Here is an 18,783-nt window from a genome sequence, read left to right as displayed (position 1 = left end):
AATGGATGCATGGTAATTTTGCAAACACACACCTGAGTTCATAAATTAATACAGGTGAAAGTGCTAGATCATAAGCATTGACGGGTCTGTGCGTGTCTATGTGTGTGTGTATGGGTTAGTGTACGTGATAGAAAAATAGATAGATAGATAGATAGATAGAGAGAGAGAGAGAGAGAGAGAGAGAGAGAGAGAAATAAGGAAAGAGAGTGAAAAAGAGAGAAAATGCATATGCTTGTTTCTGTATGTGTAAATGTTTGTGTTTGTAGATATATACGTGTATTGTTTATATGTCTATGATTGAAATGGAGCTGCTTGTTTGAATGCGTCTATGTGTGTTTGTGTGTGTGTGTTATGATGCGTATGCATAATGTACGTATAAATATTTTAAATCGCATATGTGCTGGCTTAAAAATTGGCAAAATCCTTTTTATCTTTCCGACAACGTACTGCTACGACTGACGTGTGGTTGCATCGCCAGCCTCTGGAAAGATGTTGTTGACTGGCTGGCAGAGTGGACGTTGGACTAAGTGAGGTTTTAAATTTTTTTGAATTTAAAAATAGCGTAAAAGTAGTTTGTTGAGGAAACAAAGGAAGAAAGAGAATCATTATAGTGAGATGTTTTGTTAAACGGCAGTGGCTGGCTGGCGAGGCACACATGTTGGAATCGTTTAAAGTAAATGAAACAAGAAACTATGAATTGACGGATTCTGGTGAAATAAAAAATGGCTCAGTCAAAGGATTGTTAAGTAGTGTTACAGATATACCTCTGGATGTCTGGCAACCAGTTTTTTATCATTTCGCCTTTATGCATAATTGTGTAAAACTTGATGATATACGTCTAATCGTACACATACACCACACACACACACACAGACACACCACACACACATACATACACACATGCATATATATATATATGTATGTGTGTGAGTGTGTAAATGTGCCTGATAGCATGTGTATATAAAGCAATGTTTGCTTTCCTCAATAAGCACATTGTCAATATTGGCATATACTGTAATTTGGAATCATTATTATGGGTAGACTATTGCAGTTGTTTCTAGTCAGTTATTGTCTTATGTGTTTAGGTTAAGATGCATGTGAATGTGGATGTTTTAATGTATGTATGTATGTTTGTTTGTTTGTTTGTTTTATGCATGTATGTATGTATGTATGTATGTATGTATGTATGTATGTATGTATGTATGTATGTATGTATGTATGTATGTATGTATGTATGTATGTATGTATGTATGTATGTATGTATGTATGTATGTATGTATGTATGTATGTATGTATGTATGTATGTATGTATGTATGTATGTATGTATGTATGTATGTATGTATGTATGTATGAATGAATGCTTGCTCTAGGTGGTCATTCATGAAATATTGTTTAGACATGCCAATGGGTGTTTGGTTTGCATATTCATTTCATTCTGATTCTTGTAATTTTTCATTGTCCAGGAGGCGTTTTATTGTACAATTTCATTGCTTTAACTTTTGGAAAATAGTGTAAGACAGGCGTGTATTTGTTAAACATACGGCGGCAAGTTCATTATTCCCTTTAACACACTGTAGTATTTGTAATAATTATGCCAGTCAATTTTTTTCAAACACTACAAATTAACATTTTCGATATTTTTTTTCCAGTTTGTTATATTTAATTTCCTCCGAGTCAAAAGAGTTCATTTCTTCGCCGAAAATGTGCGCTGAATTTGATTCGTTGTTTATTCTAGTCACGCCTCAGCGAAGATGATGAGAATGATGATGATGAGTATTGAGATGACGATGACGACGATGACGATGATGATGATGATGAAAGCCAAAAATGATGTCAATAGTGATAATGATGATGACGATGATGGTTAAGATGATAAATACGATTATAATGATGATGGCAACTAGGATGATGGTAACGATAATAATAACAACATTGACATACATCGTCATCATCATCTTTTTCTTCCTCATCATCATCATTGTAATCACCATCATCTTCACCATCCACATTATCTTCATCATTTCCATCATTGCATTCAACATTCCAGCGATGGCATGTCGTGAACAATAAGCTTCATTTATTTCCTGTCAAAAAATAACGGTAAACAAACACACCCAGAATCTGGAAAGACTGGAAATAATGACTTCCACATCCGGAATGCTTGCACAATCATTTGGATGTTTATTTTTATAGAAAAATAAAAATATATAAATATAAAATATATATATTTATACAAATAGAAAAAATTGCAATGAAAAAAAAACTCTGACGTTATTTTTCAGGTGGCCCTCGTATTGTCAACCAGTGAGAAGAACTCTTCTTCTAATGATGAAGAATTAAATTTGCAGTAAAAAATTACAGAAACCATTGTATATAATAGTGCACTTATATTCTACATGAGTTTTGTTTTATTAGTTCTGACCCATTTTGGCTGTTATAATTAGACAAAAAATTTAGTACAAACAGTGTTTTGTTTAAAATTAATTTATATTATGTTATAACCGCTAGCTATGTTGCGTATTTGTATTGTATCTTCGTTTGTATGCTTTGTTTCTATCAGCTTAGTTTTTTTACTTTTGTATTTCTACTTATAAATATGAAACAAATTAATTACGTACACAATATAGTACGCTTTTAGTATATACACATTTTTTGCCTTTTTGTTTGTTTCATGATACAATTTGAAATGTATTTATATATTTTTCTTAAAATTTGTTCATATCATAAACAGAAGTATTTTTTTACTGGCTATTTTTCTTTTCTTTCTCTCTCTTTCTTTCTCTTTCTCTCTCTCTCTCTCTCTCTTTCTTTCTCTTTCTCTCTCTCTCTCTCTCTCTCTCTCTCTCTCTCTCTCTCTCTTTCTTGTAAAAATAATGTACAAGCCCAATATTTTTGAGAAATGTCGCGGCTCTGATTGGTAAATAACATTAATTCTGTCAACAATATTTTGGTGGCAAACATTTTTTTGTCATTCAAATAAGACCATCAAGGAAGAAAACAAACAACAGCGAAGCACGCACGGAAGCCAATACAGGCAACATCAAAGTGCCAACCACATTAATAAAACGTCTGCAACCTTATCTCTGGAGTTAAATATTACATTAAAGAGTGGAGATGACATTGCAATACATTGCATCAACATCACATGTAATATTATTATTATAAAAAAAACTTGTATAGCGACTTTTATAGAACTACCCAATCCAACATAACCAAAAAAAAAATTTTTGTCCATTTAAGTAATCAAACAAAAGCATAAATATTTCGAAAATAAACATAAGTATACATTGTAAAAAGAACTAAAACAAAACAGATAAATCCTTTAAATTCATATATAGATGCACACATATACTCTCGACCATACCCAATCACTCAAAGTTATGTAACAACCATATAAGAACCAAACAGCAACCATTAAAACCAAATCATAGATACATTCATCCACACTTTATCCACACCAATCACACACAATTACGCTAAGAAGATGCACGATAACATATAATTCAGAACAACCAACAGATAAATACCCAGCCACCAGCACAATAATTATAAATCGATTCAAATTATTAGAAACACACGAAACACACACATCTCATCACATCCAAAACACATTCAACGTAAGCACATTCCATCATAAAACACCCACATACATTACGTACTCGACAACTCAATTATATAATTAAAACGTAAATAAAAAACAGCATAAAACAAATGAATGTTCCGTTATCGATAAGCTACATTCATAAACAACAAAAGCAACATGCAACATACTATTCACAACTTCAATTAATCTTCAAAACAGGTGTATTTTCAATTCTCTCCTAAACTGCAACAGTGACATCCCTGGTCGACGAATGACGCATGGAAGACTGTTCCATATTTTCGTACCACATACAGCAAAGTTACGAGACCCAATCTTCAATTTTGACACCCGATCTGTCAAGTAATTCTGATCGTTTGATCTCAAGACAGAATTCTGAGCAGTCATATCTTTGAGTGTAAACATCTCCGTCAGATATCGTGGTGCCAAACCATTTAAACACTTGAACATTAATAAGCAAATTTAAAAAACAATCCTCTTTTCAATTACCAACCAGTGCAAATCCTTAATCAATGGAGTCACGTGATCATACTTTCGTCCACCCATTACTACTTTAGTTGCTCTATTCTGTACAGACTGCAACAGTGCAATTTCATTCGCTGAAACACCATACAGTAGGCTGTTGCAGTAGTCCAAACGTGAGTGGACAAATGAATGAACTAATGTCATCAAAGAGGGCTTGCTGACGAATCTCTTAATGCGCTGCAACTGACGTTGATGAAAACAACATGACTTTACGACACCCCGTATATGATCATGCATGGCAAGATTAGCATCAAGTGTGAAGCCCAGAATTGTGGATGATCTTTCAAATTTAACAATGGCATCATCCATTTCTAATACATCTCGATGTATTTTTGATGTCTGCTGCCATGTACCAATTGGCACTAACTTGGTTTTATCTTTGTTCAATTTTATTCCATTTTGTGACATCCAAATATTTACTGCAGCCAACGCATCTTTCAGTCCTTCAGCTAAATCATCAAACTTTTCAACAGGAGCACATGACACTAATTGAATATCATCTGCATAAGCATAACACTCCATTTTATGATTTTCCATCATGTCAAACACATCAGCAGTATACAACAAGAATAGAAATGGCCCCAACACCGATCCCTGAGGGACGCCAGTTAACATTTTTTCTTCATCCGAATATTCATTACCAAATAATATCCGCTGTGATCTGTCATTTAAGTACGACTTGAAAAATCTTAGCACAGTGCCTGAAATTCCATAGCTTGCCGACATTCTTTGAACAAGTATATTGTGATCCACACAATCAAAGGCAGCACTCATATCAAGTAAAGCTAACAATGTCACTTGCTTTGAATCTGATGCCTGAAATAACGTTGACAACAGCTTTAACAGTGCCGTTTCCGTAGAGTGGAATCTTCTGTACTCCGACTGAAAGCACGGAAGAAGATTATTTTCATCCAAATATTGCAGAAGCTGTCTTGTAACCACCCTTTCAACAATCTTTGCTATAAACGACAAATTTGACACAGGTCGAAAACTCTTCAACTCATTTGCATCGGACGATGGTTGCTTCAATAGCGGTGTAACAATTGCTTTTTTAAAAATCATTGGATAACTTCCAGTTTTCAAACACATATTGATCAAATCCGTCAAGTACGGCAAAAACAGTTCAATGTGTTTTTTGAAAAGACTCGTCGGGATGGGATCTAGCATACATGTTGTCGAAGAGGCTTTCAAAATAACTGCCTTAACATCATCACTTGAGCACTCCAAAAAATTCGAGAATACTTGATGTTCTTTAACCTTACAACTGAAAGAAGGTGCGCCATGCCCTGTTATGGTTTTTTTAATGTTTTCAATCTTTTTCCTGAAAAACTCTGCAAATTCACTGGCAGTAATTTTATTGTTTGCTACATCAACCGTGTTAGTTTTTTTGTTACATAAAATCTTGTTTAAAACTCGCCATAACTGTTTAGGGTTGTTAGCGTTAGTGTTAACTAAATTGTTCCAATATGATTCTCTTTTTTTGCAAAATGCTCTTGTTTCATATTCATTAGGCCAATCCAGTTCTGCCTATTAACCATGCATTTATTTTTCCTGTATTTGCGTTCATACCTTCGACAATCACGTTTAATTCCTCTACAGTCACTATCAAACCATGGTGCAGTTGGAACCATTCTTGTTTCAACAACACGAAGAGGCGCAACAGTATTAGCAATTCTCATCATTTCATTGTTGAAGAGCTCCGCTGCTCTATCTACATCATCGTCATTACAAGCACCACTTACCGGAGATCCATTAATCAAGGTAAGCAAATGATTTTCATCCACACGCTTCCACGTCCGTACAGTCTTTTTAACCTTTAACACAGGGGAACAAACTTTTGGCAAACAAAATGAAACCAAACTGTGATCAGAAATGACACCACTAGGATATACCCTAACACGAGTAACAGGCATATTTATTACTGGTACCACCAAGTCCAACGTTCCACCATGCATATGTGTAGGTTCTTTTATTACATTTTGCATTGAAAACATGTCAAACACATTCGATAATAGCTTGGCATTAACATTATCATTTCTTTCGACATGCACATTCAAATCACCTAATAATATTACATGATCACTCAATAACATTATGTTCTCCAAGATACTGGTCAATTCTTGAAAAAATGCTTTAGAAACCAACTGCGATCCTGGTCGATAAATGGCAAATAGTACAACATTAACTTTGCCTACTGTCAATATAACCACAATTGCCTCAAATGTTAATAATTCCGGCAAAGCTATCCTTTTGTGTTTAAAGAGATCACGAAAGTAAATGATTAACCCCCGTGATATGGATCCTCTCTTCGCAAACAATCAACAAACCTGAATCCATGAGGCATTATTATTATCACTATCAACAACGCTTTTAACAATTGTAACAGTATAGAATCAGCCAAAAAAACTTTAAAAGATGCGTTGTGTCTTTTTAACATTCATGCTATGTCATGTCATGTCATTCTATGTTATGTTAGGTAGTCTAGGCCAAATTTCACCAAATTAAATTGTTAATGTCACAATGGAAAATGACATCAATAATAAAAAACTTGACTACAACAAAATCTTCCTAAATACCATGTCATTCTATGTTATGTTAGGTAGTCTAGGCCAAATTTCACCAAATTAAATTGTTAATGTCACAATGGAAAATGACATCAATAATAAAAAAACTTGACTACAACAAAATCTTCCTAAATACCATGTTTACATATTGGTCAAGTGCTACCGACATTAATATACCTTGATATACAGTGTTATACAATGTATATACAATGTATACAATGTATATACAATGATATACATAGATATACAATGATATACATAGATATACAATGATATACATAGATATGCAATGATATACAATGATATACTACTGTTTTCCCTGTTATCGCGTGCATGGGGTTTCAATCTAATTCACTTTTAAGCTCTCAGTTTTTGTTGTTGTTTTTAGTGTTTTTTTGTTAATGTCATGGATGGCTTTGTTGTTATTGTTGTATCGGCTTGGCTTCTTATTTAATATTGTTGGTAATTTTGGTAACGATTTGTATATTGATTTTAATGTTTTAAGAACATTATTGAAGTGTCGGTTACCATTAAAAGTTGATGTTATTGTTTATGTTTTGCTGTTGTTGTTGGTGTTGTTGTTGTTATTATTAATGCCGTGTGATTATTGTAATGATTGTTGATGTCATCTCCATTACCATCATCACTGACGTCATCATCGTTGTAATTATTGTTGATGTCATTCCCATTGCTGTCATCACCATGAATGAAGATAACGTTAATAAAATGGATGATACATCAAAGAAGTACTAGCATAACGACAGAGCGTGTGCCAGTGATTTACGATGCATCTTATGATAAGTAGCTGGCGATAAGGGTGATGATGGTGATCGGCAAAAATGATGATGGTGATGATAAGGTAGACGACGACGACGACAGTGATATGGAAAGATTTTTAACCGTGACGAGGACGAAGATAAGGTTGTTGATGATAATAATTATAATTTTGTGAGAATGATGATATTAATTTCAGTTATGATAATAATGATAACAATAATAACAATAATAATAATAATGTTAATGAAGATGAGGATAACAATAATTGTGACGATGTAACCCTCATAAACATTCCTAACTCGAGAAAATAAAAAATTCATTGTGTCTTTTCTCACATCCTCTGCATAATTAAAAGGCCTCCCTTAAAAATATCATTGCTTTTGTCAACCATATTAATGTCTTCTGTGTTATAAATTTTTTTTGTTAGTTTGATTTTTACAAAAATTTGAAAAGATTTTGATAATTCTAAACGATCAATATTTCTTAAATTTTTTTATAAAAATTACATATTTTTTTAATGATATATTGTATAACCAGCAGGAGCAAGTAACGAGATTGCTCCAGAAAAAAGTAGCAAATTGGAATTTATTGTTATCACTATTGTTGTTGTTGATGTTATTGTTGTGGTTGTTGTTGTTGTTGTTGGGGTTGTTGTTGTTGTTTTGGTAGTAGTAGTAGTAGTAGTAGTAGTAGTTGTTGTTGTTTTTGTTGTTGTTGTTATTGTTGTTGTTGTTGTTGTTGTTGTGGTTGTTGTTGTTGTTGTTGGGGTTGTTGTTGTTGTTGTTGTTGTTGTTGTTGTTGTTGTTGGGGTTGTCGTTGTTGTTGTTGTTGTTGTTCCTCCGTCATAAATACCGCAACATCTGAAACAACGACAATGACAAAATTGATGGCGGTCGTAAGGATAAGAGCTGTCTCAATAAATATACCACCAACGTTGACGAAATCGTCATGGTAACGTGACGTAATAGATAGCAATGACGTCACGACGACAACAACAACAACAAAAAATAAAAATAAAAGAAACAATATCTAGTTCAAGGAAATAAAATGTCCTCAAATTTGGCTGTAAATTCTACAAAAATGTAATCAAAAATAGCAAAAAAGCAATTGCATCAATAAGAATAGTAAAACTATAACAACAATAGCACGCACAAGACAGCATAAGAATTTACTTAACAAAATTAAACACAACATCTAGCAACAAAAAACTAGAACAATCTTCGAAACGAAAATAATATTAGCATAAATATGCAAGAAGAATGAAGCTAGGGGAACAATATTTTCCAAAAAACAACGGCAAAAAATGGACATTGTTGCTGTCTTCATTGTCACCAGGAGTTCCATAACGTTAATGTTATTGACCGCTATGTTACTTATTGCATGCAGAATTAATTTAATTAGAATTGTTGGAAGGTTATTGGTTGGTTTGTTGGCCGCAGTAGTAATTGTTGTTGGCAGTTTGTTAGATATTAATTAGTTACGTCGTTGTCTTAGCTAAAACGTACACATCTGACTTGCCGAATTGTCAGTTTTAGTATTATTAACATTATTCATTACCTGGATAAGCAAACAGTTTTATAATCGTTTCCTAAAATGTTTGATGGCTGGTTGTTGACGAATGATGGCAGGCAAACCATTCCATATGGAAGGAGAGCTGTATATAAAACGTTTGTTGACGACTGATGAATTGCTGACAGGTTGATGCAACTGAGTGTATGAAGACAAACGAAGTTGACGAGTTGATGAACGACGCGATATAAGTTGATGAAGATATGATGTTTGAGGTGTATTAAGTAACTTGCATTGACGTACTGGCGACCAATGTAGTTGAATGAGTGAATCAGTGCTGGAAGATAATTTACTGATATTTAGAACAACTTTATTTTGAGCTCTTTGAAGTAAAGTTAAAAAGTAGAAGTGAATACCATAGAGAAGAGAATTTCAATAATCTAAACGTGATAGTACGAGATATCGAGCCAGTAAAGAAGCAATATCTTCAGTGAAAAAGTTACGAATATGACGAATAGTCCATGTATATTAGTTATCGAATCGAATATAATGATTATACTTGCTAGCTAATTTACCATCGTACAGTTAAATATTAATAACTACAGTTAAAATGACGTCATTTCCTCCAACGACAGATAAAAAGAAATTCTGATTGGCCGGTTTGATCTGATATATTTGATATGTTTTTGTATAATGATTAACAGTAACGCGATGATTTGATAGAATCATAATCAACATCGATTTTGCAAGAAATTTAATTTAAAATTTTTTTTAAATGTCAAGGTCGGTTTCTTCGATCAAAAACAAATCAAATCAAAAACATCATGCAAGTGATTATGTACGTGCTTATGTACTTGAGTGTGTTAGCATGTATGTATGTGTGAATGTTTGTGTGCGTGAAATGGAATTAAAAATTTTTTAAATGCCAAGGTCGGTTCCTCTGGTGTGTTTTTGTCAAATCAAAACATCATGTACGTGATTATGTATGTGCTTATGTATGTGTGAATGTTATCAAGTATGTATGTGAGAAATGAGAAAATGAAAAGTTAAACAAAAATAACAACAGCAACAGCAATCGAGCTAAATCGGCGTTAACGAACGATCCTTCAAAACTTTCTGACATTATATAAATCCATTATAAGACAACCGTAATTAATTTTACGTACGTACGCACGCACTTTAAATTTTTCTGAGAGAATTCAAAATAATTTGAGACTACACCTTCACACAATTGTTCAATTTGATTGATTTTCATTTAATCACCAACACCATCGCCGGTAACATCATCCTCATTGTCATGGTTGTCGTTTTAATCATCATCATTACCACCATCATCACAACTATCATCATCAACGTCTTTGTAATCCTGTTGATGACGTCATGGAGAGCTTTTGATCACGTGACGAAGTGTCGGATTTTTATTTCCTGACTATTTTCATCATTGTCAAATTAATCAGACTCGATAGCGATAATAAAAAAAGTAACGGTGATGATGATGAAGATGGCGATAGCAATGATGATAATAATTAGTGATGATGATGATGATTGAAATGATGATGATGATGATTAAAATGATGATGATGATAGAAAAATCTCAATGACGATGATGCAACAATGATTAATTATGTGGCACTGATAACTCTGACTTTGGCTTTTGATTGACGATGATGACGACTGTGAGATTGAAGTGATTGAGATAAATGATAAAAATATGATTGAACAGATTGTACAATCTTTATTTAGCAGGTAGAAAAGAAGTACTTTGCTAATCCAATACAGAATGATAACATCATCAACGACAACATCAATAAAAACCATGACAACAACAAAGTTTATGGTATCAACAACAACATTTTTAACAACAACAACATTGTTAACATCAGCAGCAGCAACAACAACAACAACAGCAGCAACAACAACAGCAACAACATCGACTCAGTATTGACCCCAATTCAGTCGATAACTATAGAACATGGGCAATCTATTAAGTAGGAAAAATTTTATTGCTGGGATGTATTTTATGCATGTAAGCATGCTTTTTGCTTGCTGGCATGTCGCTTTTTGTATATATCTAGTTTGTGTAATGTTTGTATGTTTTTTGTATGCCTTTTGTATATAGTTTATATGTAGCTTGCATGTTGTTTGTATGTAGTTGGTATGTAGCTTGTATAAATTTATTTGTAATTTTGTATATATGTTTACAAAAATGTGTGTAAATACATATACAACATTAGTGTAATGCAGGGTGAATGATGTTTGTATAAACAGTACATATTTGTCTTTCTAATCTACATCATTTGTTTGTTTGTATGTTTTTTTTGTATTACGTTTGTATGTTTTCCTTGTATTTTGTATATTGGATTATTGTATAATTTTGTTTGTCAGCGTGTAACAGATAGCCTGGATGCATGGCCTGACTGCATGCACGTGGATTCATCTCTTATTTGCATATTTATCGAGTTGCGTGATAACATTTTTTTCTTCTGTGTTCCATTTTTCATGTTTGTGTTTCTCAATTTGCCCCATGGATTTCATCATCTATTTGTGAAATGAAGTAACAATCTTATCATTATTCTCATCGTAGTTTTCATCATCAAAATTATCCACAAGAACTAATTTTATTTGTATGCTTGGTGTTGTTCTTAGTTGCGAAAACACAAGGGTTGTACGTACAGTACATATGGGATCGAAGATAGCGGATTCAGTTTTCAACGCATAAAGATTATAAATGGAATTTCCTAAGAATTGATTTTTAAAAATTTCATTCGGTGATTCAAACGATTTCACTGTTTCACTGATCGTTTATAACAAATATTTTTTTCTGGGTTCACATACAAAATAAACACACATAGTCATGATATATATTTTTCTTTTGTAACTTCGCAAGGGTTCACACACAAAAGTCAAGTCGTTGAATAATAATTGATTGATCGATTGAATGAGTGATTGAATAAATGAATGAATAAATGAATGGTTGACGGAATGATCAATATTTCTTTGGAGAGTCTTTCTTTCTTTTATTTATTATTCTATCCATTCATTTCTTTTTTTCGATCTCCGCTTAAAAGACGACTACATTAAAGCACAAGTACTTATATGTACAACAACAAAAGGACAACTACTTATGCGTGTATGAGATTCTGTGTAGGTTTCTGTTAGCTTCTATGTACATGTGCGTGCGTTTGTATATAAACAAAATGTAATTTGACGTAAATGCACGATTTTATAGTTAAATAAATAAATATGGCTTTGCTCATTTATTTCAAATTTAATCCATCCATCTATCTTTTCTTCTATAACTCAGTCTATCAATCATCTATGAGTCTATTTAATTGTCTATTCTTCTTACGTACGTTTTTTCTTCGTTCTATCTGCTCTTTCATTCATTCATTCATTTATTCATTTATCCATCCATTTTAAATTGAATTATTCGTTCGTTCGTTGGTTCATTCAACTAATCAATTTTTTATTCATTCATTCTTTTCTTCATTTATTCGTATTTATTTATTTGTTTGTTCGTTCATGCATTCAATCGTTCGTTCGCTTATTCATTAATTCATTTTTTCACTCACTCAATCTGTCTATTAAATTATTTTGAAACATTATTTTATTCAGTTATATCTCTCAGTCACTTTCAATTTGTTTCAATCCTTTTTTTAACTTTTTACAATTCATTCATGCATCATCTATTCATTTAATTCAGCCACGCCATCCATCCATTTAATTCATCCATGCATCATCCACCCATTTAATCCATCCATGCATCAGTCTATTTATTCAATTCATGTAGTGACGTCACGTCCTTTAATTCATCATCATCCAACAAGCTGTGCAGTGAGCACATGCAAACAAGCAAACGCAAGTGCTTCAACATTTGAACGCAGACAACTCACAAACAAACTTATATACTTAAGACTGCACTGACAAACATGCACGCATTTGTACGCACATCAAATCTCATACATGCACGTGCACACATGCATGCATTCATGCACATTCACACATACATGCACACAGACGCAATGAAATACGCACACATACATGCAAACAGACCAAGCGTACACGCAAAGGCGAGAAAGGTAGGCGTTACACATCAAGATTAAACGCTCCATTTAATCGAATTACATTCCTACCAATAACGTAACACGTTAGCAGACACATACCTACACGCACACTCACGTGCACACACACACAAACTCATCTACACACAGACTTGCACACAAACGCTGACACACACACACACTCATATACACACTTCCAAACTAACCCACAAAAACTCACAGACATACGCACAAATTTACAAAAATTTGCGTTTGAAACATACACGAAAATAATCTCACGACAATGAAAGAACTTAATCAAACAAACATTAACACGAATTCTTATAGAACTGGCTTTGAAAATAATACATAAACGCCAATAATGATTACATGTAACATCGCCGTAAGAAAAGCTTTTAATTCTTTCCGATTCATATAAACATCAGTTTTGCATTACGAGCTCGTCTCGTTTCGTTGAAACTTCATTTTGATGCTACGCATCTACCGAGACACGAAGATGTTCGTTTGAAACCGGTACCGACTCGAATGTGATGTGCGGTTATCGGGCCGAGTGGAATCTACTTACATGCATAACGAGGAGATGGCGTTGCTATTCAGTTGGCCAGGCTGACGATGCTGCTGATTATGATGATGATGATGAAAAGGATGATGATGACGATGATGATAACAACGATAATGACTATGATGATTAGGATGAAGAAAGAGTTGTCCTTGCTTTCATAATATGGTTTAAAACATTTATAAAGATAATTTTATTAATAACAATAATAATAACAACAATTATAATGACGATAATTCTGATTATGATAATGAAAATGATGATGATGAAGAGGATGAAGAGAATGATGACGATGTTGATGTCTTGGATTGGAATGGATTGGCTAGCCTTGTTTGTTTTCATTAAATTTTTGGGTTGAATTCTTACCGTTTTTTGATAGTATTGAATTTATTTATTGACACAAATTGTTTTGTGTCAATTTTTTTCTAAAAAAAAATTTTTTGGATCTTTCGTATTTTTGAAAAAGATTTTAAAAATACAAAATTTATCAATCAAAAAATTTACTCGAAATAAATAATGTTGAATATTTTATTTCGCCTAACATGCATGCGAGAATAATCATTCTTATGGCACGTACCGTTCACTGAATTATTAATAAACTAATTCAATTAATTTCCTCAGAATTATTGTTTGCCGAGATAATAATGTCAATAACAACAACAATACTGACAACACTAACAACAACACTAACAACAACAAAATTGACAACAACTACGGTGACATTACTAAAAGCAACAACATTAATGTCAACAATAACAATTTAAAAAACAAGAATGACATGAGTGTTGAAATTAATGTCATCAGCAACTCTGACATCAGTAAAAATATCAACGAAGGCATCAGCAACATCAATCACAACATCATCGACAAAATTAATACGAGCAGCAATAGCAACAACAACAACAAAAGCATCCAATCAGGCAATTTAATTTTACTGGCGACTGAACATTTTCTCTTGCAACATGTACATCCCCGATCTCGCCTGATTGACATGGCGGAAGTAGAACAAAACGGAAGTGACGTAAGCGTCGTTTTTCCAACGTCAACCGACAAAAGCGCCAGCGACGACGATGGCGCAGAAATTTACATCGTGAAAGCGGAAGTAATGAAACCGGAAATGGATTACGTCATCATGAGTAAGATAGATGTTTTCATTTAGATGTAAATGTAGCTATTTTTGTTGACGAAAAACTTGGAATATTTTTTTCTCGAAATTTATTTAAATTTTGACATCAAACACCGAAGGCAATTCAAACAGAAATCACACACGCACACACTACACATGCACGCACACGCACGTAAACATACAAAAATATGTTAATATTAACATTATGACGTTGAGTTTCATTATTATTTTTATATCATCCAATCATTTCTAATACTATCATCACCACAATCATCTTATAGTTATCATCATCGTCGTCACCATCATCATCTTTATCATCATCGTCGTCATCGTCATCATCATCGTTGTCATTATCATCATCATCGTTATCATCATTATAATCACTATATTCATTGTCATCGTCAAACTCCACAAAATTCGTTCGTTATGTATTGCTTCCATGAAATTTCAAATAAATTATAAAAAAATTTCCAACAAAACAGAAGCACGAAAGGGAATTCCAATGACGTCATCTTCATCGTCGTCGTCATCATTTCATTCATCATCACCATCATTCATTTCGTTATCACCATCATCATCGTCACCGTCATCATTTTCATCACCGTCATCATTTTCTTCATTGTCACCATCATCATCTTTCTCATCATCTTCATCATCATCTTCATCATCTTCTTCATCATCTTCTTCATCATCTTCATCATTTTCATCATCATCTACATCATCATCTACATCATCATCATCTTCATCATCGCAGACCTTTGCAACAGAAATTTATCATGTTGGCTCGTATCGAGCTGTCAAGGTATTAAGCCGCAACTGTACCAACAACAATGATAATAACAACAACAATAATAATAACAACAATAACAATAGTAATAATATCAATAATAACATAAAACATGATGTCGAGCAATTAATCATTCACATTAATGCAAATTTTTCGACAAATCGGAGGCCACCACTGCCAACAAACGAAACGCCATCATCAGCATTATCACAAACAGCAAAAAAACCAAAAATAAATTCATCATCATCATCGTCATTTATTTCATTGATAACAACAGCATCAACAATAACATCAACAGTTTCTACGTCACCCTTGTCGTTACTATTTTCATTATCATATTTGTCATCGTCATCGTCATCATCATCTTCGTCATCATCGTCGTCATCATCGCCATCTTCCTCCTCTTACTTTGGTATCCAAAACATGGTATGTTTTTTTAATATTAAGGACCGTGAAGAATTCAATTTTATACTTAAATATCCGAAATATAAACTCATAATGAAATGATGAAGACGACTACGATGAATATGATGATGTGGCAAGGGTGATGACATTTAATATAGCAATAACAACATTGCAAACATAACAACAACAACACAAACAACGCTGACAACAACAACAACAACAACACTAACAGCACAAACAACAATTGTTATATTACACAGAAGAGTGGAGTGAATGGATCACGTGATTTTAACATGACGTCAGCAATTGCGCAACAGGTCAGTGCTTTGATGCAAGATAAGCACTTCACAAACAACAACAATAACAACAACACCAACAATGATGATGACGACGCCATCAATATGAACAACAATAACATTAAGAGCATCAACAACAACATCAACAACAATGATAATGACATCATCAATATAAGCAACAGTAACAATAAAAACATCAGTAACACGAAAAATAACAATGATAACGACTACGTCACAAACAACAACAACAACAACTTACAAACGAACATAAAAGATGACATTAACTACATTAATAAAACGAGCCAGCCAGACATACTCTCCTATAAAAACATCAACAGTAACGCGACTAGCGATTTAAATGCTGGCGACAACAATGGCGTCAAAATTAACGTTAATAACAATAATAATAATAATCTTAATGATAATAATAACCGTGACTATAATAACCTCGTTAATAATAATAATAATAATAACAACAACAAAGTTGCCATCAACATCAGAGAGTACATTCGAAGAATTTTTCATTCGGGATACAACAACAACAACAATATTAATAACATTAATAACAACAACAAACATAACAACAACATCGTTAGTGACAACCTCAACAACAACATCATCATCGACAACAACGCCGACAAAAACATTACCAACAAAAACAACAACAACAACATCATCATCATCAGCAACAACATTATTAACAACAAAAACGGCAACAACAACATCAGCAGCAACAACAACAACATTAACATAAACATAACCAACAGCAACTACAACGACATTAACAGGGCGAGTATCAACAACACGAACAATAATGATCAAATGACGATTTCAAAGAATAAACTCGTAAAACAAAGTTACATAGAAGCCGATCCAACATTCATTATTCATCCCGTCAAACAAACGCATATAAATTCCAATAATTATACTACCAACAACACTAACAACAGCAATTACACTCTCGACAACAACAACAACAACATTAATAACAACACCGTGGACATCATCGTTAACAACCATCAGGATATAAATACTGACTTTGCCATAAACACCTTTTACACATACAACCACACAAACAACAGCATAGACAACAATATGATCAACAACAACATATACAACAACAACACAGACAACAACAACACAAACATCACAAACAACAACATAAACAACAATTACTCTGAAATCGCCGGCTCTGGAATGCATGAAAACAAAGTCGTAAATAAAGTGGCGATCCTGGATTCACTAAAATTACCGCCAACGTTGTCGCCTGCATCATCATCAACATCATCGTCGTCGCCACTATCATCATCATCGTCGTCGTCATCACAGTTATCATCACCATCATCGTCTCTGCCACCTTTGCAGCAAATAGTAGAAGAGAACCAACTGCAATCTGGTCCATGTGATGTCGCGTGCCCGGAAGAAGACTGCTCTGATTGGTCAGTCTGTAGGAATGGCGGAAAATGTAATGACGTCACGGGATATGATAGTGGAGCAATCGTGAGAAAGCATTGGTGTAAGTGTCAGTCTGGATTTCAAGGAACTGACTGTGCCAAAAAGGTTGTTGCTGGTTACTGATGTTTGTTGATGATGTTGTAGGCTAAAACTATAATAATTATAATAAAGTTAATGATGATGATAACGATGATAGTGGTGATGACGATGATAATGGTGATGGCGATGATAATGATGATGGTGATAATAATGAAGATAACGATGATGGTGATGATGATGATGACGATGATAAAAATATAGTTGGTTGAGGTGTTTTAAAAAATGATTACACAAATTAAAAAATGTCAAAACCACATTTAGGCTGTGGTTACGAATTAAAGTTTTATTTATATTCAACAGCAGAAATACATTTATTGCATATGGAAAGTTCATATTTGTATGGTACAAACATACATGCATGCAGGCATGCATACATACATACATGCATACATACATACATACATACATACATACATATATACATACGTACATACATACATACATACATACATACATACATACATACATACATACATACATACATACATACATACCTAAAAGACATACATACATTTATTCCTTCAATCATCAAGGTCGACATGTGCGCCGAACATCCTTGCACTCAGATATGCCTGGATTACGGAACGTACTACGTATGTGAGTGCTTTCCCGGTTATGCAGGTTGGCTGGATTATGAGGGTGGGTGCGTCATTCATTGGTCGGTTGGTTGAATGATTGGTTGAATGGTTGGTTGGTTGGTTGGCTGGCTGGCTGGCTGGCAGGATGGTTGGTTGGTTAGTTAGTTGGTTGGTTGTTTGGTTGGTTGATTCGTTCGTTTATTTGTTTGGTTAATGTCACTGATATTTTTCAAACCAAAAAAACCATACGCAGTATACTATTCCATACAATTTCATCTTTCATATAACAAGTTTTTCATCTTTTAAAAAGCAGTTGTAGATAAAACAATAGTTCCGCGCTTTCATGTACCAGCGTTAAAAAATACAAAGTGTAATTGTTGTTGTTGTCCGCAATACTTTCAAAAATAAGTTTGAATATTGGTATCGGGACAATATTTTAA

The 18,783-nt window shown here is 33.5% G+C and overlaps 2 protein-coding genes across 2 annotated transcripts; one reads left to right on the top strand and one right to left on the bottom strand.

The window, feature by feature from the left end:
- Positions 1 to 5,314: 5,314 nt before the first annotated feature.
- Positions 5,315 to 6,471, bottom strand: HELRODRAFT_165595 (hypothetical protein; the record flags this gene model as incomplete). The annotated part of the gene is made up of 3 exons (XM_009032133.1): positions 5,315 to 5,413; positions 5,870 to 6,374; positions 6,455 to 6,471. 3 exons carry the CDS (start codon positions 6,469 to 6,471, stop codon positions 5,315 to 5,317), a joined length of 621 nt encoding a protein of 206 aa, XP_009030381.1.
- A 4,478-nt stretch (positions 6,472 to 10,949) lies between these two features.
- Positions 10,950 to 17,789, top strand: HELRODRAFT_165594 (hypothetical protein; the record flags this gene model as incomplete). The annotated part of the gene is made up of 5 exons (XM_009032132.1): positions 10,950 to 11,003; positions 13,029 to 13,117; positions 14,219 to 14,699; positions 15,478 to 15,525; positions 16,176 to 17,789. 5 exons carry the CDS (start codon positions 10,950 to 10,952, stop codon positions 17,787 to 17,789), a joined length of 2,286 nt encoding a protein of 761 aa, XP_009030380.1.
- Between the last annotated feature and the right edge of the window lie 994 nt (positions 17,790 to 18,783).

This window comes from Helobdella robusta, assembly GCF_000326865.2.
Source record: "Helobdella robusta unplaced genomic scaffold HELROscaffold_8, whole genome shotgun sequence".
Classification (NCBI taxonomy): domain Eukaryota; kingdom Metazoa; phylum Annelida; class Clitellata; order Rhynchobdellida; family Glossiphoniidae; genus Helobdella; species Helobdella robusta.
Note: the sequence above shows the minus strand (reverse complement) of the source record. Positions and strands in the feature narration are given on the sequence as shown.